This window comes from Oryctolagus cuniculus, chromosome 6, assembly GCF_964237555.1.
Source record: "Oryctolagus cuniculus chromosome 6, mOryCun1.1, whole genome shotgun sequence".
In the NCBI taxonomy this organism is placed as follows: Eukaryota; Metazoa; Chordata; class Mammalia; order Lagomorpha; family Leporidae; genus Oryctolagus; species Oryctolagus cuniculus.
This window is the reverse complement of record NC_091437.1, coordinates 165,631,896-165,649,357: the sequence shown is the minus strand read 5'-3', so window position 1 is coordinate 165,649,357 and position 17,462 is coordinate 165,631,896. Positions and strand designations below refer to the sequence as shown.

Here is a 17,462-nt window from a genome sequence, read left to right as displayed (position 1 = left end):
GCGGCTGCCTCAGCGCTGGCTGGGCGCTGCGGCTGAGGGTCTGCTCGCACTCCGGGGCGGCCCTCCCTGTGCAGACCCTGTGGCGGCTCCCTGGACAAACAGATGCCCCTTCCCCCTGCTAACAGCCGAGCGCTGGGCCAGCTGCTGGCGTCGCAGGCCGTGGGCGGTGTCTGTCTCCCAGCTCACTGAGAGCTGTGTCCGGCAGCGAGTGAGTGCTGACGGGCTCGCTGGCCAGCAGGGACAGCCAGCGTTGACACGGAGCCCCGTCCACGGCGCGGGTTGTAGAGGGCGGCCTTGCTCTCCGTAGGTGCTGCGTGCAGGAGGCGCCGGGCGGCCCTGGCTCCGGCGGCCGGCCCTTCCCGTCTGCAAGCACGTTTTAGGATGACTTTGCTAAGTTCCCCCGCGTAGAGATAAACCGTTCTCTGTATTTTATTGGGATTAAAGTGGATTTGCTTCAGAATTGAATATTCCAGACCATAAATATAGCATGTGTGTTCTTTTTTTTTTTTTTTTTTTTTTTTTTTTAAACAGGCAGAGTGGACAGTGAGAGACAGAGAGAAAGGTCTTCCTTTGCCGTTGGTTCACCCTCCAATGGCCGCCGCGGCCAGCATGCTGCGGCCGGCGCACCGCGCTGATCCGATGGCAGGAGCCAGGAGCCAGGTGCTTCTCCTGGTCTCCCATGGGGTGCAGGGCCCAAGCACCTGGGCCATCCTCCACTGCACTCCCTGGCCACAGCAGAGAGCTGGCCTGGAAGAGGGGCAACCGGGACAGAATCCGGCGCCCCAACCGGGACTAGAACCCGGTGTGCCGGCGCCGCTAGGCGGAGGATTAGCCTAGTGAGCCGCGGCGCCGGCCAGCATGTGTGTTCTTTAAAAAATGGCGTTTCCAACATCAAAAATCTGTAATTCCAGAAAAGGAGTTGTGAGGGGCCGGCATGTGGTGTAGACGCCCAGATCCTGAGCTGGGGAGCCTGGGTTTAGTCCCCCTCCACTGTCCCTTCCTGCCCCTGCTCGGGTGCAGCCTTGGGAACAGCAGGTGACAGCTTGAGTGCCTGGGTCCCTGACCCCGTGCGGGGGACTGGCAGCCGTCGCGGGCCTGTGGGGCGTGCACTGTAGCTGTGGGGGGCGTGTGTGCGCGTGCCTTTCAAGTGCGATACAGACGCGGTGAGAACGGGGTGCAGCGTGGGACTCAGCCCCCGTCCGTCCTCCTGCACGTCTGACTGGTGGGGTCCCCTCAGCCCCTGCTCGGGGCTGCTGCTTTACTGACGACCCCGTGCCTGAGCTGCCCTCCAGTCCCAGCCAGGGTGGGGTGGGGGGGGCAGCGGAGGAAGAAGGCGTATTCATTTGAAATCAGACTGACAGAAGGAGAGAGACCTCCATCCGCTGGGCCAGGCCAGAGCCAGGTCCTCCGGGTGGCAGGGGTCCAGGCGCTTGGGCCGTGGTCTCCTCTGGTGAATTGGAGTGGAGCAGCACTCAAGCGCGGGTGCCGGTGTCACGGGGCAGCTGAACCCCCTGCGCCACGACGCCCGCTCGGTTCGTACTTTTGTCCTGAGGAATCTTTGTCCCCCAGCTCACAAAGGTTCTCTTCTGCTTTCCTCTGGAAGCTGCCATCCACGCACAGTCATTCCTTCAGAATGCTAACCCAGCCTGTCACCGCAGGCGGAACTGAACGCTGACGGGTGCTGATTGCCCGTGGGCTGCTGGAGCCGCTGCGCCGGGTTTTGTTTGTTTCTGCACCTGTGTTTGTCGGTGAGCTTGGCCATGGCCCCTCTTGCTGATAAAGGCTGCAGGCCTCCAACTGAGCCGGGGTGTGTGCCCGTGTGCGCTGGGCAGGGTCGTTTGAATTTGGGTGGAGGGTTTTATCCCTGGCTGTGAGTGGAGGCCCCAGAAGAGCCGTCCACGCGTGGGAGCACAGCCGCCCAAGGAGCTGGGAAAACTCAGGGTGAGGTTGCCCCTGGCTGCTGGGCAGGGAAGGTGGGGCAGATGCTGGAGCCCCTGACCGTCCTGGGGCCTCGGCCGTGCTGCCCGGGCAGAGCTCCCTGGGCCCTGGACACTCGCCTCCCAAGGCCGAGCAAGGACAGCCTGGGGCCAGCCTTCTTCCAGAGATGTGGCGGGGCCGTGCTGGGAGGCAAACACGCCAGCGCAGCAGAGCCCTGGGTCCTCCCCACGGGGGTCTGCGTGGGTCTGCCACACTGGCCCTGCTCCTGACCGCCTCCCCTGTGCTGGGGCTGGAGGCAGGGGCAGGATTGGGGCTCCCCGCGTCTGTGCCTCACGGACGCTGTGCGTGGGCCCTCTGAGGTGCACGGCCATCCTCAGCCCGTGGGAGGCCACGGCTGCCCCAGCGGCACACACAGTGTGTTTCAGATGCCTCTCTCTGTCCGGCCGTGGGGGAGGTAGATGGAGCCGGGCGTCCACCGGTCTGCTCTGTGCCACAGAGGAGCTGCTCTGTCCAGCAGGTTTCTGTGGCTATGGTGCCCCAGGTTCAAACAGAACCGGGCCGGTAGGGGCCTGTGCCCCCGGTGACCCCAGGAACAAGGAAGGCCAAGGCCCTTGGTGGCCTCTGCTTACACGGCAGGGCCTCTGTCCCGCTCCCGAGGCCGGAGTTGACCTGGGATCCCTGTGCCCGGGGGTGGCCCTTCGGAGTCGGGATGGAGAGCGCCCCAGCCTGCGGCTTTGGAGCAGGCCCGTGGCGCGCCGCTGCGTGCGGGTCTGCGGTGTTGGCGCGGCCTGCAGGCACTGACCTCTCCGACTTCTGGTTTCAGGGAGATAGTAGAGCACATGGTGCAGCACTTTAAAGCCCAGATCTTCGGCGACCGGAAGCCGGTGTTCGACGGGAGGAAGAACCTGTACACGGCGATGCCGCTGCCCATCGGGAGGGAGAAGGTACGGGCGCTTCTCTCCGCGTGCACACGTTTCCTCGTCCCCTCGGAGCGGGACACCGCGTGGCTGTGCCCGTGCCCTGGGATCCGCCAGGAAGCTGTGTTGTGGTTCTTGGTGGTGGGGGGTTAAGTACAGAATACACCTGCCCCACGTGCACACACCCAGAGTACAAGCACAAGCCGCCACCAGACGAGAGCCTGGACCAGGGAGGGTGGGGGCTCCTGTCTGCTGCAGCCGGCGGCACGTCTGAGAACTCCCCCGGGAGTCGTGGTTTATTAAAGTGTCGCCTCTCCTTTTATCTTTATCCTCATCGTAGCTTTATTTAAAAAGTAATAAAATTTCCACCTAGAAGTTGTCACTTCTTGGCACTGTTTGAGCCATGCCGCTGCCGCTGCTGCCAAGAGGGGATGGATGGGTGTTGCCGGGAAGCAGAAGAGCGGAGCAGAGACCCGGCTCAGCCCACCCGGGCACAAACCCGCCCCGAGCCGCCAGCCGCACCGCCCTCTGCCCAGAGGCCCCACGCCGCTGCTGGCCTGCGTCGGGGAGGGGAGGGGCCGCAGCGGCCTGTGATCACTGTAGGAGGAGTGAGCTGACCCTCCCAGGGACAGCCTGGAGCTGTGCCAGAGGTGGTCGGGGACGCGGGACCCCCGCAGATGGGCATTCTGTGAATCTGAAGTGCCCCGACCTCACAGCCTTACTGTAGTTGGCACACTTGTTTCTGTTCAAAGTTGAATCAAGGGCAAAGCGCAGGCAGGCTGCGCCCAGTTTGTGTTACCCCTGTCACGCGGGAGCCTTCCTGGGGGTGTGGGTCGGAGGGTGACCGCCTGGACCCAGGGTGATGGCGCGTGGGGACCGGATCCTCACTCTGCTTGTCTTCCCGCGGGGACACTGCACAGACAGGCAAGGAAGCGACCCTGCGGTGGGAGCTTGCATTCCTCACCAGCTGCCACACCGGTCCCCGGAGCGCCCTTGGAGCCGGGGTTCCTGGCGCTGGGGTCCACTGTCAGGGGTCCAGTGACTGATGTCCCCGCTCTGTGGTCACAGCCCGCGCCCGGAGCACAGCTGGGGGCGCCCGCCCCAGTGCCCAGTGGGTGCTCCGTGCCCTTCAGCTGAACCCCGGCAGCCACTGCCCCCACTCTGGTGTCGAGTTGCCCCTTCCACACCAGCCTTCCCTCGGCCTTTCTGTTTATAAGAAGATTGATGTATCTGCCCACGTGACAGGGACGAGAGCGGGCGCAGGGAGGGAGCGCCTCCGTCTGCGGCTTCACTCTGAAGTGCCTGCCACAGCAGCCCTGCACAGGACACAGCCAGGGCCTCCCTGCGGCTCCCGCTGTGGGTGGCCGGGCCCGAGCGCTGGTGCCGGCAGCTGCCCTCGCAGGCACAGTAGCTGGGAGCTGGACGGGAAGCAGAGTCGGCAGGACTCGGAGTGGTGCTGCGGTGTGAGATGCTGACTCCACGAGCGGGGGATTAACTCCCTGCACAACACCGCCCCCCTCGTTTGTTATTTTTAGCTATTTGAGAGGCAGAAAATTCTCATCTACTGGTTCACTCCCCAGGCGCCTGCAGCAGCCAGGGCTGGGCCAGGCCAGAGCCAGGCACGCAGAAGGAACCCGGGTCTCGCATGTGGGTGCAGGGACCCAAGGACTTGCCGTCGCCCGCCGCGTCCCTGCCTGCCCTATGCTGTGTGACGCCTTTCCCTGCTGTCCTCGGCGGGCTCCTCTCCACCCACAGCCCCTCCCACTGCAGGGCCAGCCCCTGCCTGGGGAGAGACGGGGGCCCAGGAAGCCGTAGAAGGTGCTCAAAGCCCAGAGCTTCATTCCTGGGGCCCTTTTCTCAGTGGCTTGATAGGACTTGTGGGTCTGCTGCCCCGGCTCTGGCTGCAGCCCTGGGTCTTTCTGGGCGAGTGACAGCCTCTCGCTAGCAGCTCAGATCCTGGACAGACCCTGCCTTGAAGCAGTGCCGTGTCGTGCCGGGCTTCTGTGTCCAGCCCCGTGCCTGCTGGCATGGCCTGGAAGGTACCCGGTAGCACGGGCAGTCAGGCACTGGGCACTGCTGCTCCGGGAGCGGAGGCGGGGGACGGGGGCTCTACTGGAGGCTGAGGGTCCCTCCGGGGATGCTGCAGTGTGCGTCGGTCCGGGTGCCTCACCCTGAACGGGAGGGGCTCCGTGTCTGTGGGCACGCCAGGCAGACCGGGGCTCTCCCACTGTGTTTTGGGGGCAGCAGTGTGCTTGCCCAGGAAGGCCTGTGGACGTCAGCTCTCTGGGTGCACATAAACTGGACGCCTCCCGACTCCCTCCCTGGAGAGGGCCTGTGGCAGGGAGGCCTGCAGCTGTCGCTCTGGCTGGCTGGCAGGTGCGGCGAGGGTGGCCCGGGAGAATCCTCACCACAGGCGCTCCACTCCTCCGCAGCGGCCATGTTCCAGGCACGGAAACCCTTGCAGACGCGGCGACTTCTCTTGCCCTGTGTTTGTGTTCCTAGAAATGCGGCTCCCCTGGCTTTCTCCCAAACGGGGGGCCTTCCTGTGCCGCCCCCACCCTGGGGCTTTCCGACAGGCGTCTGCGCCGTCCGCATGCTGCGTGCCGTGTGTGCTACGCATTCAGAATGGGGCAGTCACCGCATCCCACAGCGACTTCTTTACTTGAAGGGCAGAGTGACAGAGGGAGAGAGCTTGTCCACTGGTTCACTCCCCAAAAGGCTGCAACGGCTGGGGCTGCACCAGGCCAGAGCCGGGAGCCAGGAGCTTCCTCTGGGTCTCCCATGTGGGTGCAGGGACCCACGCACTTGGGCCATCTTTCACTGCTTTCCCAGGCCACCAGCAGGGAGCTGAATCCAAAGTGGAGCAGCTGGGACTAATCTGGCGCCCGTGTCGGGTACCGGCATCACAGGCAGTGGCTTTACCTGCGGCGCCAGGCGCCGGTCCCTCCCAGAGTCCTTCCTAAGGAGCACGTAGAAGTGTGCGGTGGGCACCAGCTCTCGCTAGTGCTGCTGGGTGGGGCTGGCTCCTGGGCCCCGTCCATGCGGGTTGCTCACCAGTCACCTGCGCACCCTGCCGCCTTTGGGTGTCGTTTCTGGACACGGGGACTGCCCTCCTTCCCTGCTGCCTGTGGCCTCTGTCCGTGGAACCAGGCCCGGCCCAGTCCACCTGAGCTCTGCCCTGCTCCTGGCAGCCATGCCACCGGCCCTGCTCACGCCAGACGCTGGCCGCTTTCCTGGAGTCCTGTTGCCTGTGTGGTGTGGGGCGCCTGTTTGGCCTCCGGGGATCTGTTCCCTTAACTGAAAGCAGAGGAGGCCTGGGTGTTGGAACTGACGCCTGGCCAACGCCTGTCTCGGTGTCAGCACACCCAGACTCCCCTGTCGCTGCTGTTGCTTTTATGTGACTTGGGTAAAGTCGCAGTTCCCTTCCTGCTCGGGGTGAGGCCGCTGTGTGCGCCCCGGCTGTGCTCCGACCACGCAGGGTCTGCGGGGCCTCGGCCGCTGTCCTCCCTGGGGGCTCTCGGTGGGAGGAGAGTGTCTGTCTGTCTGTCTGTCTCTCTCTCTCTCTCTCTCTCTCTCAAGATTGATTTATTTGAAAGGCAGCGTTCCAGAGAGAGAGAGAGATTGATCTTCCATCTCCTGGTTCACTTCCCAAGTGGCTACAATGACAGGGCTGAGCCAGGCTGAGGCCAGGAGCCCCATCTGGGTCTCCCATGTGGGTGTAGGGGCCCAGTGCTGGGCCACCTTCTGCTCTTTCTCCCAGGCCATTGGCAGGGAGCAGAATCGGAAGGCAGAGCAGCCAGTACTCCCACAGGTGTCCCTACAGGGCAGCGGTGCGGCGAGCTGTGGCTTTACCCACCACGCCACGTGCCAGCCCCAAGTCTCTCTTGTCTTAATGTTTGTTTTCATCTACTTGAATGGCAGAGTGTCAGAGATCTTCCATCTGCCGATTTTTATCTCTAAATTCCCGTAACAGTCCAAAGCCAGCAGTCCAGAACTCCACTGGGTCTCCCACGTGGATGGCAGGAGCTCAGGTGTTTGGAACGTCACCTGCTGCCTCCAGGCACGAGAGCAGGGCGCGCTCCGGCAGACACACTGCCCGCCAGGGTGTTCGGTTCTTGCAGCCTGTCCATCTCCTCACTGCCGGCCTCTGGGTGGACCCATGGGACATCTGCGGCTTGGGGCCAGCAGGTGCAGCGGTGCTGTGAGTGCTGCTGGGCCTGAGGACTGGCAGTGCTGGGGAGGCTCAGGCCCCCGCCTGGGGCTCAGCTGCTCAGGCAGCGGCTGCGGAGTCTGCTCGCTGCCCTCAGGCTGGGCCGAGACGTAGCAGGTGGGCCACCTGCACAAACACGCCTGCTCCAGCAGGTAGCGCCACACCTGGCAGTGTGCTGTGTCCCTGAGTGGCGGCAGGTGTTACAAGCACCTGGGCTGGGATAGGAGTGTGGCCGGGCAGCTGTGGCCACGGCCCTACAGCGAGGGCCTGTGGCGTGGAACCAGCCAGGGTCACAGCCTTTCCCTGCCATTCGTAGTGCTGTGGCCTGGGCTGTGTTTAAAGCGTGAGCATGTGTTTACATCTGGCGTGTTTGGCATTTAGGGATAAAGTGTCTGGTCCATGGTAAGGCAGGGGCTCTGGGAAGCTTGGCAGTGTGGTGAGCTGGGTGGCCGCGGGCAGGGAGTGTGGCTCCCCACGGGCTGAGGCGGGCTCTGGCATGGCCGTCATTAGAGAGCAGTCAGGAGGTGGCGCTGGGCATGGTGGTCGGGGCGCTGCTCAGGCTGCTCTCATCCCACGTCAGTGCCGAGGTTCCGGTCCCACCGCCGCTTCCCATCCGCCTCTGCTGGGGTTGTGGTAGGCGATGGCTCAAGTGGGAGACCGCCGTGGAGCTCCGGGCTCCCAGGCTCCAGCCTGGCCCGGCTCCTGCCATCGCGGTCCCTTGGGGAGCAAGCCAGAGGATGGGAGATATGTCTGCCTTTCAAAGAGCGAGCAGACAAGAAAGGTAACTAACGTTCAAAATGCAGTGTGGCCACACGTGGGCGCTGGCGGGCAGGACCGAGGGGAGTTTCCCTGTCCCCAGGAGCGCTCCGAAACTGACCTGTGCGCCTCGCCCCACAGGTGGAGCTGGAGGTCACGCTGCCGGGAGAAGGCAAGGACCGCATCTTCAAGGTGTCCATCAAGTGGGTGTCGTGCGTGAGCCTGCAGGCGCTGCACGACGCACTTTCCGGGCGGCTGCCCAGCGTCCCGTTCGAGACGATCCAGGCCCTGGACGTGGTCATGAGGCATTTGCCATCCATGAGGTGAGGGCCCGGGGCACCTGCTGCCGGTCCTGCGCGCTCCCCGCACGGTTTGCCGCCAGTCCAAGGAGAGCCGCTTCTGGAGTTGGGGGAGCCGGTGCGGGTTTGCTGGGCACAAGGTGATAAACGGTGCTGGGGTGGAAGAGATACAGCCCCCAGTGGAGCTGGCCCTGCAGAACAGATGACCCCTCTGTGCCGGGCGGCACCATGGGCCTGGGGACAGCAGTGTCCCCCGCGTGTCCTTTGCTGAGTGTCCGCCCCCGGGAGCCTCCACCCGCTCTGCAGGGTCGCTGGCAGCGCGGCCACGCCCCAGGCCTTTTATCTTTCTCTGCTCCACGGTGCGCCAGCCGTTCCCGTCCTTGGAATCGTGGTAGACGGGGAGGGAGCCATCGGGGTCCCGCCCTGGGCCCACAGCTGGACAGTGCCAGCCCGGGCACGCCTGGTCCTCGCACCGGGCGGGCCTTCCTCGCAGTGCACCCGCTCGGGCCGCAGGGTCCATGAGGGTGCCCAGGCGTGGAGCGCAGCTTGAGCCCTCCACGCTGGACTGTCCTGGCTGGCCAGCACTCAGCTCCAAGGAGGGTTGGGGCTGCCTTAGCGGCCGCAGAGCAAGTGCTACAGGGCCACATGGTGGCTTTCAGAGGGAGTCACGGTGCTGGCTGGGGCCAGAGCCAGGATACCCAAGTCCAGCCCCCCGCTCCTGGCAGGGACCCTGGCCCGTGGGCTGTCTCTGCTTGGAGCTGCTGGCGGGAGGCCTCGGAGCCGGATGGCTGCCGGGGGCTGCCCGCCTGTGTCACTGTGGCGGGAACTGTGAGGTTCCTCTGCTCTGCATTCCTCTGGGTCTGTGTGTGAATTCTCTAGTCAGGGTGGAAAACGCCGTAGGTGGAGCTGCAGGAGTGATGCGCCTCAGGCAGAATGCGGCCTTGTCCTGGGGACAGGCCCCGGCGCCCGTGCCGCCTGGCGGCGATGTGGTGTGGGCGGCAGACGGTCTGCTGCGGCCAGTAGGGTCAGCTCCCCGTGTGTCACTGCCCCCGACCCTTGGGGCACTCTAGGAGGAGTGAGCACAGCAGGGGACGGGTGCTGGGGCCCTCAGCAGCCCCGTCGCCAGCGGCAGCAAGTGTCCCCGGGCCCGGGGCTGGGCTGCTCCAGTGGCCTCTGTCTGGTCATCAGCTCTCAGCAAACACTCATTTTCCTCTGTGCTTTTATACACAGCACAGCCCATTCTAGAAAGACTTGAGCTGAGGCGCACAGATGCCTGCACCACCAGATGAAAAGTAAGCACCAGAGGCCTTGGGGGAGGGAAGGTGGGGCCAGGGCCGCGCACGTGCCCCGGGCCCTGAGCCGTGGTGCCAGCCGTCGGGCCGGCTCGCACCAGCACTGCGACCGAGAGGCCCCGCCAGGTGACGCCGGGCGTCTCGCTGTCCCTGCAGCGAGGCCAGGAGCCCCCAAGGCTGCTGCTTGTGCAGCGTCCCCTTGGGGTAGGCCACGGTGCAGACAGGAGCGTGGTGCAGTGAATGTCAGAGCTCTCCGTGCGTGCGCGTGGCACGGGCGGCGAGCGAGCGTGGAGCGGCCTCCCCCTCGTGCACGCCTCTGACAGACGGGGCCCTGTTGGTTTCAGGTACACGCCTGTGGGCCGCTCCTTCTTCACCGCGTCCGAGGGCTGCTCCAACCCTCTTGGCGGGGGCCGGGAAGTGTGGTTCGGCTTCCACCAGTCTGTCCGACCTTCTCTGTGGAAAATGATGCTGAATATTGACGGTAAGCCCAGCCGTGGGGTCCTCGCTGCAGGGTACGGCGGGAAGGTGTGCAGGAGCCAGCCAGGGCGAGGCCTCTTCCCGGAGATCAGCACCTCCTGCGGGCCCCGGCAGCTCGCACACCTCCTTTCAGCTCTGGGCGCTGCCGTCGCTGTCTCGGGAGACCCCGGTTGCTGCTCCGTGTCAGACCTCCGCTTTGCCTGTTACAGACAGCATAGGAGCAGACGTTGCACCAGCAGTTAACGTGCCTGTGTCCCATAGCAGGTGCCGGGTTCAGTCCCTGGCTCTGGCCCCACAGTCCAGCTTCCTGCTCCTGGAGGCCCTGGGAGGTAGAGGTGATGGCGCAAGCACTTGGGTCCCTGCCACCCTGGTGGGAGTGAGCTCCCTTCTCCTGGCGCCAGGAGTGAACTTCCCTCTCTCTCCCCTCTGCCTCCCAACTCCGTAAGTAAAATGAAAAGTGTGAAGGTCAGAAAAGGAGTTTCTGTCTCCTCATTTGAGAAGTTATGAAAAGCCCAGAAAGACTCGACAGTCACATCTTGTTCAGATATGCATTTATCGAAGCAGAATTGTATTTGAGTGAATAGTAGGTGTTATGATAAAAAAAAACCCGTGCCCATAGACAGACAGTCCTGTCGCATCCGAGGCTTGTGCTTGTCGGAATCTGTTAGGTGTTATTTGTTTTAAGCCCATCCTTGCTCTCAGAGGGTGACCTGCTGGTGCGATGGCCGGAGGGAGCCTCCTCGGGGCTCGTCTGCTTGGCCTGTTCGAGCCCAGGGTCGGCCTGGCCGGCCCGAGCCGATCGAGCATCGGCGCTCGGGTCACGCTCTCGTCTCCACCCGCAGTGTCAGCGACGGCATTCTACAAGGCGCAGCCAGTAATCGAGTTTGTGTGTGAAGTTCTGGATTTTAAAAGCATTGAAGAACAACAGAAACCTCTGACAGATTCCCAAAGGGTCAAGTTTACCAAAGAAATCAAAGGTAAAAGACCGCGTGCGTCAGGCGTGGGCAGGAGCGGCGTTCCGGGAGTGGGTGGCGGGAACTGGCCTCCAGGTGAGGCCTGTGTTTCAGAACATTCTGGAACATGAGGCTGGTGTCTCTCACAGCCCTGGCAGGTCGGGGGTTCAAGGCCTCCCGCTGCCCCTGAACAGCAGACGGGGGCGCAGACATGGTGAGGCCGAAGCCGCGCTCGACGTGAGCCCGCGTGCTGCCTGCTGGTTCCCGGCCTTTGAGAACAGAGTATCACGAAGGCAGGGAGGGGATCCACTTGGACAGCAAGTGGGGACCACAAGAAAGCTCAGACTCCGTGGATGGGTTGTTGTCTTTTTATACCCTGGACCGGAAAGGGTCCTGTGTATGCGCAGAGCCCACGTGCACAGCCCGGGGAGGGTCGTGTGTACACGCGGAGCCCACGTCCACAGCCCAGGGAGGGTCGTGTGTACACGCAGAGCCCACGTGCACAGCCCGGGGAGGGTCGTGTGTACATGCAGAGCCCACGTGCACAGCCCGGGGAGGGTCGTGTGTACACGCAGAGCCCACGTGCACAGCCCAGGGAGGGTCGTGTGTACACGCAGGGCCCACGTCCACAGCCCGGGGAGGGTCATGTGTACACACACAGCCCACGTCCACAGCCCAGGGAGGGTCGTGTGTACACGCAGAGCCCACGTCCACAGCCCGGGGAGGGTCGTGTGTACACGCAGAGCCCACGTGCACAGCCCAGGGAGGGTCGTGTGTACACGCAGAGCCCACGTCCACAGCCCAGGGAGGGTCATGTGTACACGCAGAGCCCACGTGCACAGCCCAGGGAGGGTCGTGTGTACACACAGAGCCCACGTCCACAGCCTGGGGAGGGTCGTGTGTACACACAGAGCCCACGTGCACAGCCCAGGGAGGGTCGTGTGTACACGCAGAGCCCACGTGCACAGCCCGGGGAGGGTCGTGTGTACACGCAGAGCCCATGTCCACAGCCAGTAGGTTTGCACGGCTGGGCAGGACGCCCCATGATGGGTGTTTATCATATTTACCAGTTTACGAAGCCCCCTTATCAGCTCACACTTCCCAGACAGGCAGGCGGCTGTCAAGGGTCAGAGCCGGGGGCCAGTGCTGTGGCACAGCAGGTGAAGCCACTGCCTGCAGTGCAGGTATCCCATATGGGCACCGTTTGAAGTTCCAGCTGCTGCACTTCCCACCCAGCTCCCTCCTGTGGCCTGGGAAAGCAGTAGAAGGTGTCCCAAGTCCTCGGGCCCCCGTACACACATGGGAGCCCCAGATGAAGCTCCTGACTCCCGGCTTCAGCCTGGCCCAGCCCTGGCCATTGCAGCCGTTTGGGGTGTGAACCGGTGGATGGAAACTCACTCTCTGTAAATCTGACATTCAAATCCATACATCTTTGAGGGGAAAAAAGAAAGGCCAGCCGAACCCCAGGCCGTAAAATTCGGACATGACCCCTCAGGTGTTTCCTAGTTGGGCCTCTGTGTGCCAGGCGTTGGAGTTAAGTATTCTGTCCCAAACAACCTAGCAAGGCCCAGCAGTCCCCATGTCTGACGTCCCCGCTGCGCCCAAGCCCACGTGGTCCCCGGGCCGGGTGATGGGAGCGCGTGGGTGGGAGGTGGGTCCAGCTGTGGCCGTGGAGTCGTGCAGGACTGGGCGTGCAGCCGGCTCCCGGGAGGGCGGGTTCTGTGCAGCAGAGCTGGGCCTGCAGGTGCAGGGTGAGCACAGGCACCCACGCCCTCCGTCCCCAGGTCTGAAGGTGGAGATAACGCACTGTGGGCAGATGAAGAGGAAGTACCGCGTCTGCAACGTGACCCGGCGGCCCGCCAGCCACCAGACGTAAGCCGCCTCCCCTTTGCAGGTGCCCGGGCTGTGGGCTGCACGGCTCCGCAGAGCCCAGACGACCCCTCGGAGACGCTCAAATTCTGCCTGAGGGAGGGAGGGAGGGGCTGCCCAAATTTTGCAGTACCAGGAAGGTACGCCCTGTGTCCAGGGAGGACTGGTTTGTGTCCCATGGCAAGTGCCCAGGGCCCCGGCAAGCAGCAGGCTGGTCCTGCCGTCTCTCCTGGTCAGAGGCCGTGTGGTCAGGGCACGCAGAGCAGTCGGCACAGAAGCTGGTGCACGTGGCCTTGTCCCCACGCGAGTTCTGCACCTGGCGGCAGCACCACCTCTGCCTCCCATGCCTGCACTCGGGCGTCCCTTCCCGCCTCAGCCCCGCCCCTCCTCGCCCCGTCCTGGGAGCTCCAGCTCCTGGGGGCCTGGGGCTCGGCACCTGACTGACTTTCAGAGTCCCTGCGGGCTGCTGGCGAGGCCCCACCACCCTTTGCAGATTTGCCCTCCTCTGCCCCAAACCCTTTCCACGTGCTGTGACGCTGGGTAGGGGTGCTGGCGGCGCCAGCGGGCGTACTTCTCAGCTCAGACACAGCACAGTGAGTTAGGGGCGCCGGAATATTGCAGGTGACTCGATTTGGTTTTGACTCTCGGGAGGTGCTGTGAGTGTTTGCACCCCACACACACCTGAGAAGCAGACACAGGTGAGCGGCCAGTGCAGGGAGCCCGGGACCTCGCCCGCCTGAGCCGCCGCTCTGCCCCCAGGTTCCCTCTGCAGCAAGAGAGCGGGCAGACGGTGGAGTGCACGGTGGCCCAGTACTTCAAGGACAGGCACAAGCTGGTTCTGCGCTACCCCCACCTCCCGTGCCTGCAAGTGGGACAGGAGCAGAAGCACACCTACCTTCCCCTGGAGGCAAGTCTCGGAGGGACGCCCTGGGGCCCTCCGCCCACCCCTGTCTCTCTCTCTCTCCCCCTCTCAAATAGAACAAAAAAAATTAAAAAAAAAAAAAAAAAAAAAAAACTAACTTACTCGCCTTGGGAAAAAATGAAATGCTGATAGTAGGAAAGCCACCCTGTTTTCCTTTAGAGTTTACTTCTCGGGGGTCTCTGGTTGGCTCCGTCAGGGCTCCTCCCCTCCCCCCGCCTCCCTTTGCGTCTGCAGCCAGTGTCCGTCCACCGGGCACTTGGCTCTGGGGGGCGGGACGCAGCCAGCTGCAGAGGCCGTGGGTTCCAGGCTGGCCCCATGCCAGGGGTTCCGTGGTAAGCCAGCGGTGCCTGTGGAGGACGAGGCACCCGCCGGCTCCCGGACCCCCGCCCTGGAGTTGACACCTGTCGCCGCCTCTTCCCGTAGGTCTGCAACATAGTGGCCGGACAGAGATGTATAAAAAAATTAACGGACAATCAAACCTCAACTATGATCAGAGCGACCGCCAGGTCTGCGCCCGATCGGCAAGAAGAGATCAGCAAGTTGGTGAGCGCGGCGGCGTCCGCGGGCGGTGGCGGGAGGGCGCCAGAGGCCGCAGAGGCCCCGCCTCACCCGCGCTCCTGTTCCCTCCCGCAGATGCGAAGCGCGAGCTTCAACACAGATCCGTACGTCCGCGAGTTCGGAATCATGGTGAAAGACGAGATGACGGACGTGACGGGGCGGGTCCTGCAGCCGCCCTCCATCCTGTACGGGGGCCGGGTAGGTGTGGGGGGGGCGTGGGCGTGGGCGTGGCCGCGGCAGGGACAGGGCCCTCCCCGGCGGTGTGGACCGAGGTCAGGTGCCAGGCAGTCAGACTTCACGGAGTGCTCGCCTTCCCTGGTCCCCTCGCACGTTCCAGGATGTCTGAATGGGCCCCAACTTTTGTGATCCCGTCAGAATTTCAAAGGCCCCTCCCGTAGTTGGACCCCAACCCGTGTCGCCTTGTTTTACTGAGGCTGGTGCAGCCGCCCCTCGGTGCACACGGCAGCCTGGTGTTGGGCTGTTTGCAGCCCACAGCAGCGCACCGTCCAGCCCCACGCGCCCGAGCCCGTGGGGCCGTCCAGGAGACACAGGCATCGTTTGTGGAGTGTGTTTGAGTTCCCCGCAGGCTGGCATGGAGCCCCTGGAGCCCCTGCTGGCAGCTGGGCCCTGCCAGGTCCTGCGGTGGTGCCGCGGGCCTCAGGCTGCACCCCCTCAACACCTGGCCCTTCCTGTCCCGGCCCTCGTCCTTGAGAACTGCCCGAAGGCAACGTGGAGGGCTGCTCCTGTGTCACTGGGGGATGACAAAGCCAGACAGCCGCTCCGCCATGTGCTGCTCGCTCCCGTGAGAGGCGCCTCCGTCTGTGACTGGCCGGAGAGCTGCACAGCAGTCCTCGCGGGCTGTTTCCCGGCCCATCCTGCTGCCCTCGCTGCCCTCGCTGTCTTCGTACAGTGCAGCACCCCCGTGCCCCACTGCTCTGTCCACCCTCCGTCCACCCCCATCCGTCCTGCATCCGGCTCTGTCCACGTGTCCGTCCGCCCCGTCTGTCCATCCGGCTCTGTCCGCGTGTCCGTCCGCCCCGTCTGTCCTTCTCTTCTCCAGCCTGCTCTGCCCGCGCCCCCACCTCAGCTGCCCGTTCTACAAATCTGTGCAGGTTGCCAGCAGTGCTGGGCAGGTCACAGATGGGAGACACACCCACGGTTAGGCTCCTGTCCTTGGGGGCCCCTGTCGGTCTGGGAACAGCAGCGGGAGTGGGAAAGGTCAAGTCCAGGGGAGCACGTCTCCCGCGTTTCCTCACTCTGAGGTCTCGTCACTGCAGAATAAGGCGATCGCCACGCCCGTGCAGGGCGTGTGGGACATGAGGAACAAGCAGTTCCACACGGGCATCGAGATCAAGGTGTGGGCCATCGCCTGCTTCGCGCCCCAGCGCCAGTGCACGGAAGTCCACCTTAAGTAAGCCCCTCGAGAGCTGGGACCCCTGGGCCTGGGCGGGGTGAGCACGCAGGCGGTAGAGGAAGTAGCAAGCAGTGACCTGGAACGCCCATAGAAGCCCCTCAGCGTCGTGCTTCTGGGAACTAAGTGAGCAGGGGCCCAGGAGGCTGGGCGGCTCCCTCCGCGGGCGGGGGCTTCAGAAGAGAGGGCGCCGTCGGGGTGCTGGCGAGGCGCGGGGCCCCGGCAGAGAGGGCTGCTGGCGGACGTGGCTTCTGCTTTGGGGTCACACAAAGATTTATTTATTTATTTATTTATTTGAAAGAGTTAGAGGGGGGGGAGCGAGTTTGCACCTATTGGTTCACTCACCTAATGGCCACAACAGCCAGGCCCAAGCCAGGGGCTTCTTCCAGGTCTCGCACGTGGGTGCAGGGCCCCAGCACTTGGATCATCTCGTGCTGCCTTCCCAAGCACGTTAGCAGGAAGCTGGATCAGTAGTGGAGCAGCGGGACTCGAACCAGAGCCCAAATGGGAAGCCTGTGCGGCAGGCGGCAGCTTCCCCTGCTGTGCCACAGCGCTGGTCCCAGTCAGACAGACTTAGAGCGAGAGTGAGAAGAATCGAAATCCAGGGGCCTCGCCATACACGGTCATTCCAGCAAGGGGCCACGCTCAGAGGCCGTGGATCTCGGGCCGGTGTCCTCAGAGCCTGCCAGAGGATGAGCTGGAAACGCAGAGACGGGTTTAGGAACCAACACGGACTTGGCGGGTGGGTGTTGTGGCCCAGGGGCTCGAGGCACTGCTCAAGATGCCACGTCCCGTACGGCAGCGCCGGGTCAGGGCCTGGCGCTGCTACAGGTTCTGCTCCTGGTCCGGCTTCCTGCCGCCGCACACCCTGGGAGGCAGCAGGTGCCTGCGCACCACGGGGGACCCGGAGGGAGTTCCAGGCCCCTATCGTGAGCCTGTCTCGGCCCCACCCCCGCCCCTGCCCCAGCTGCAGAAGGCATTTGGGGAGTGAACCATCAGTCTCTATACCTTTCAAATGCAATGAAAATAACTAAATAAGAGAGAGGTCACCCACATACGTTTTCTTAGCTGCCGTGATACGTGAGAAACTGAACACTTCAGCGAGTCACCGCTGCATCCCAGCGCTCCCTGCTTAGGGTAGAAGGCAATGTGATTGATTATTTGAGGTGCTGGCATCGTGGCAGAGTGGGTAAAGCCACTGCCTGCAATGCCAGCAGCTCGTTGGCCCCGGTTCAGGTCCCGGCTTCTCCACTTCTGAGCCAGCTCCCTGTTGCTGGTCTAGGGAAAGCAGCAGAGGGTGGCCCGAGTGCTTGGGCCCCTGCTGCCCACATGGGAGGAGCTCCTGGCTGCTGACTTCGGTCTGATCCAGTCCCAGCTGTTGCAGCCATCTGGGAGTGAACCAGAGGATGGAAGGTCCTGTCTCTCCCGCTCTTTCTGTATCTCTGACTTCCAAATAAATAAATAACTGTTTTAAAAAATAGGAAGACTTTGGCCGGCACCATGGCTCACTAGGCTAATTCTCCGCCTGCAGCGCTGGCACCCCGGGTTCTGGTCCCGGTCGGGGTGCCAGAGTCTGTCCCAGTTGCCCCTCTTCCAGGCCAGCTCTCTGCTGTGGTCCAGGAAGGCAGTGGAGGATGGCCCAGGTGCTTGGGCCCTGCACCCGCATGGGAGACCAGGAGGAAGCACCTGGCTCCTGGCTTCGGATTGGCACAGCGCCGGCTGTGGCAGCCATTTGGGAGATGAAGCAGCGGAAGGAAGACCTTTCTCTCTCTCTCTCTCTCTCATTGTCTAACTCTGCCTGTCAATAAGAAAAAAAAAAAAATAGGAAGATTTTTCCATCCAGATCTCCCACGTGGGTGG

General features: G+C 63.5%; 1 protein-coding gene across 1 annotated transcript in view; it reads left to right on the top strand.

Annotated features, from left to right (window-relative positions):
* Window positions 1-17,462, top strand: part of AGO2 (argonaute RISC catalytic component 2) — a gene marked incomplete at its 3' end in the record, with an annotated part of 45,706 nt that overhangs the window by 13,134 nt on the left and 15,110 nt on the right. Inside the window, 9 exon segments of the mRNA NM_001082710.1 lie at window positions 2,762-2,882; window positions 7,963-8,144; window positions 9,757-9,893; window positions 10,732-10,866; window positions 12,627-12,714; window positions 13,471-13,618; window positions 14,057-14,176; window positions 14,267-14,389; window positions 15,469-15,602. Coding sequence (NP_001076179.1) covers window positions 2,762-2,882; window positions 7,963-8,144; window positions 9,757-9,893; window positions 10,732-10,866; window positions 12,627-12,714; window positions 13,471-13,618; window positions 14,057-14,176; window positions 14,267-14,389; window positions 15,469-15,602 — 1,188 coding nt within the window.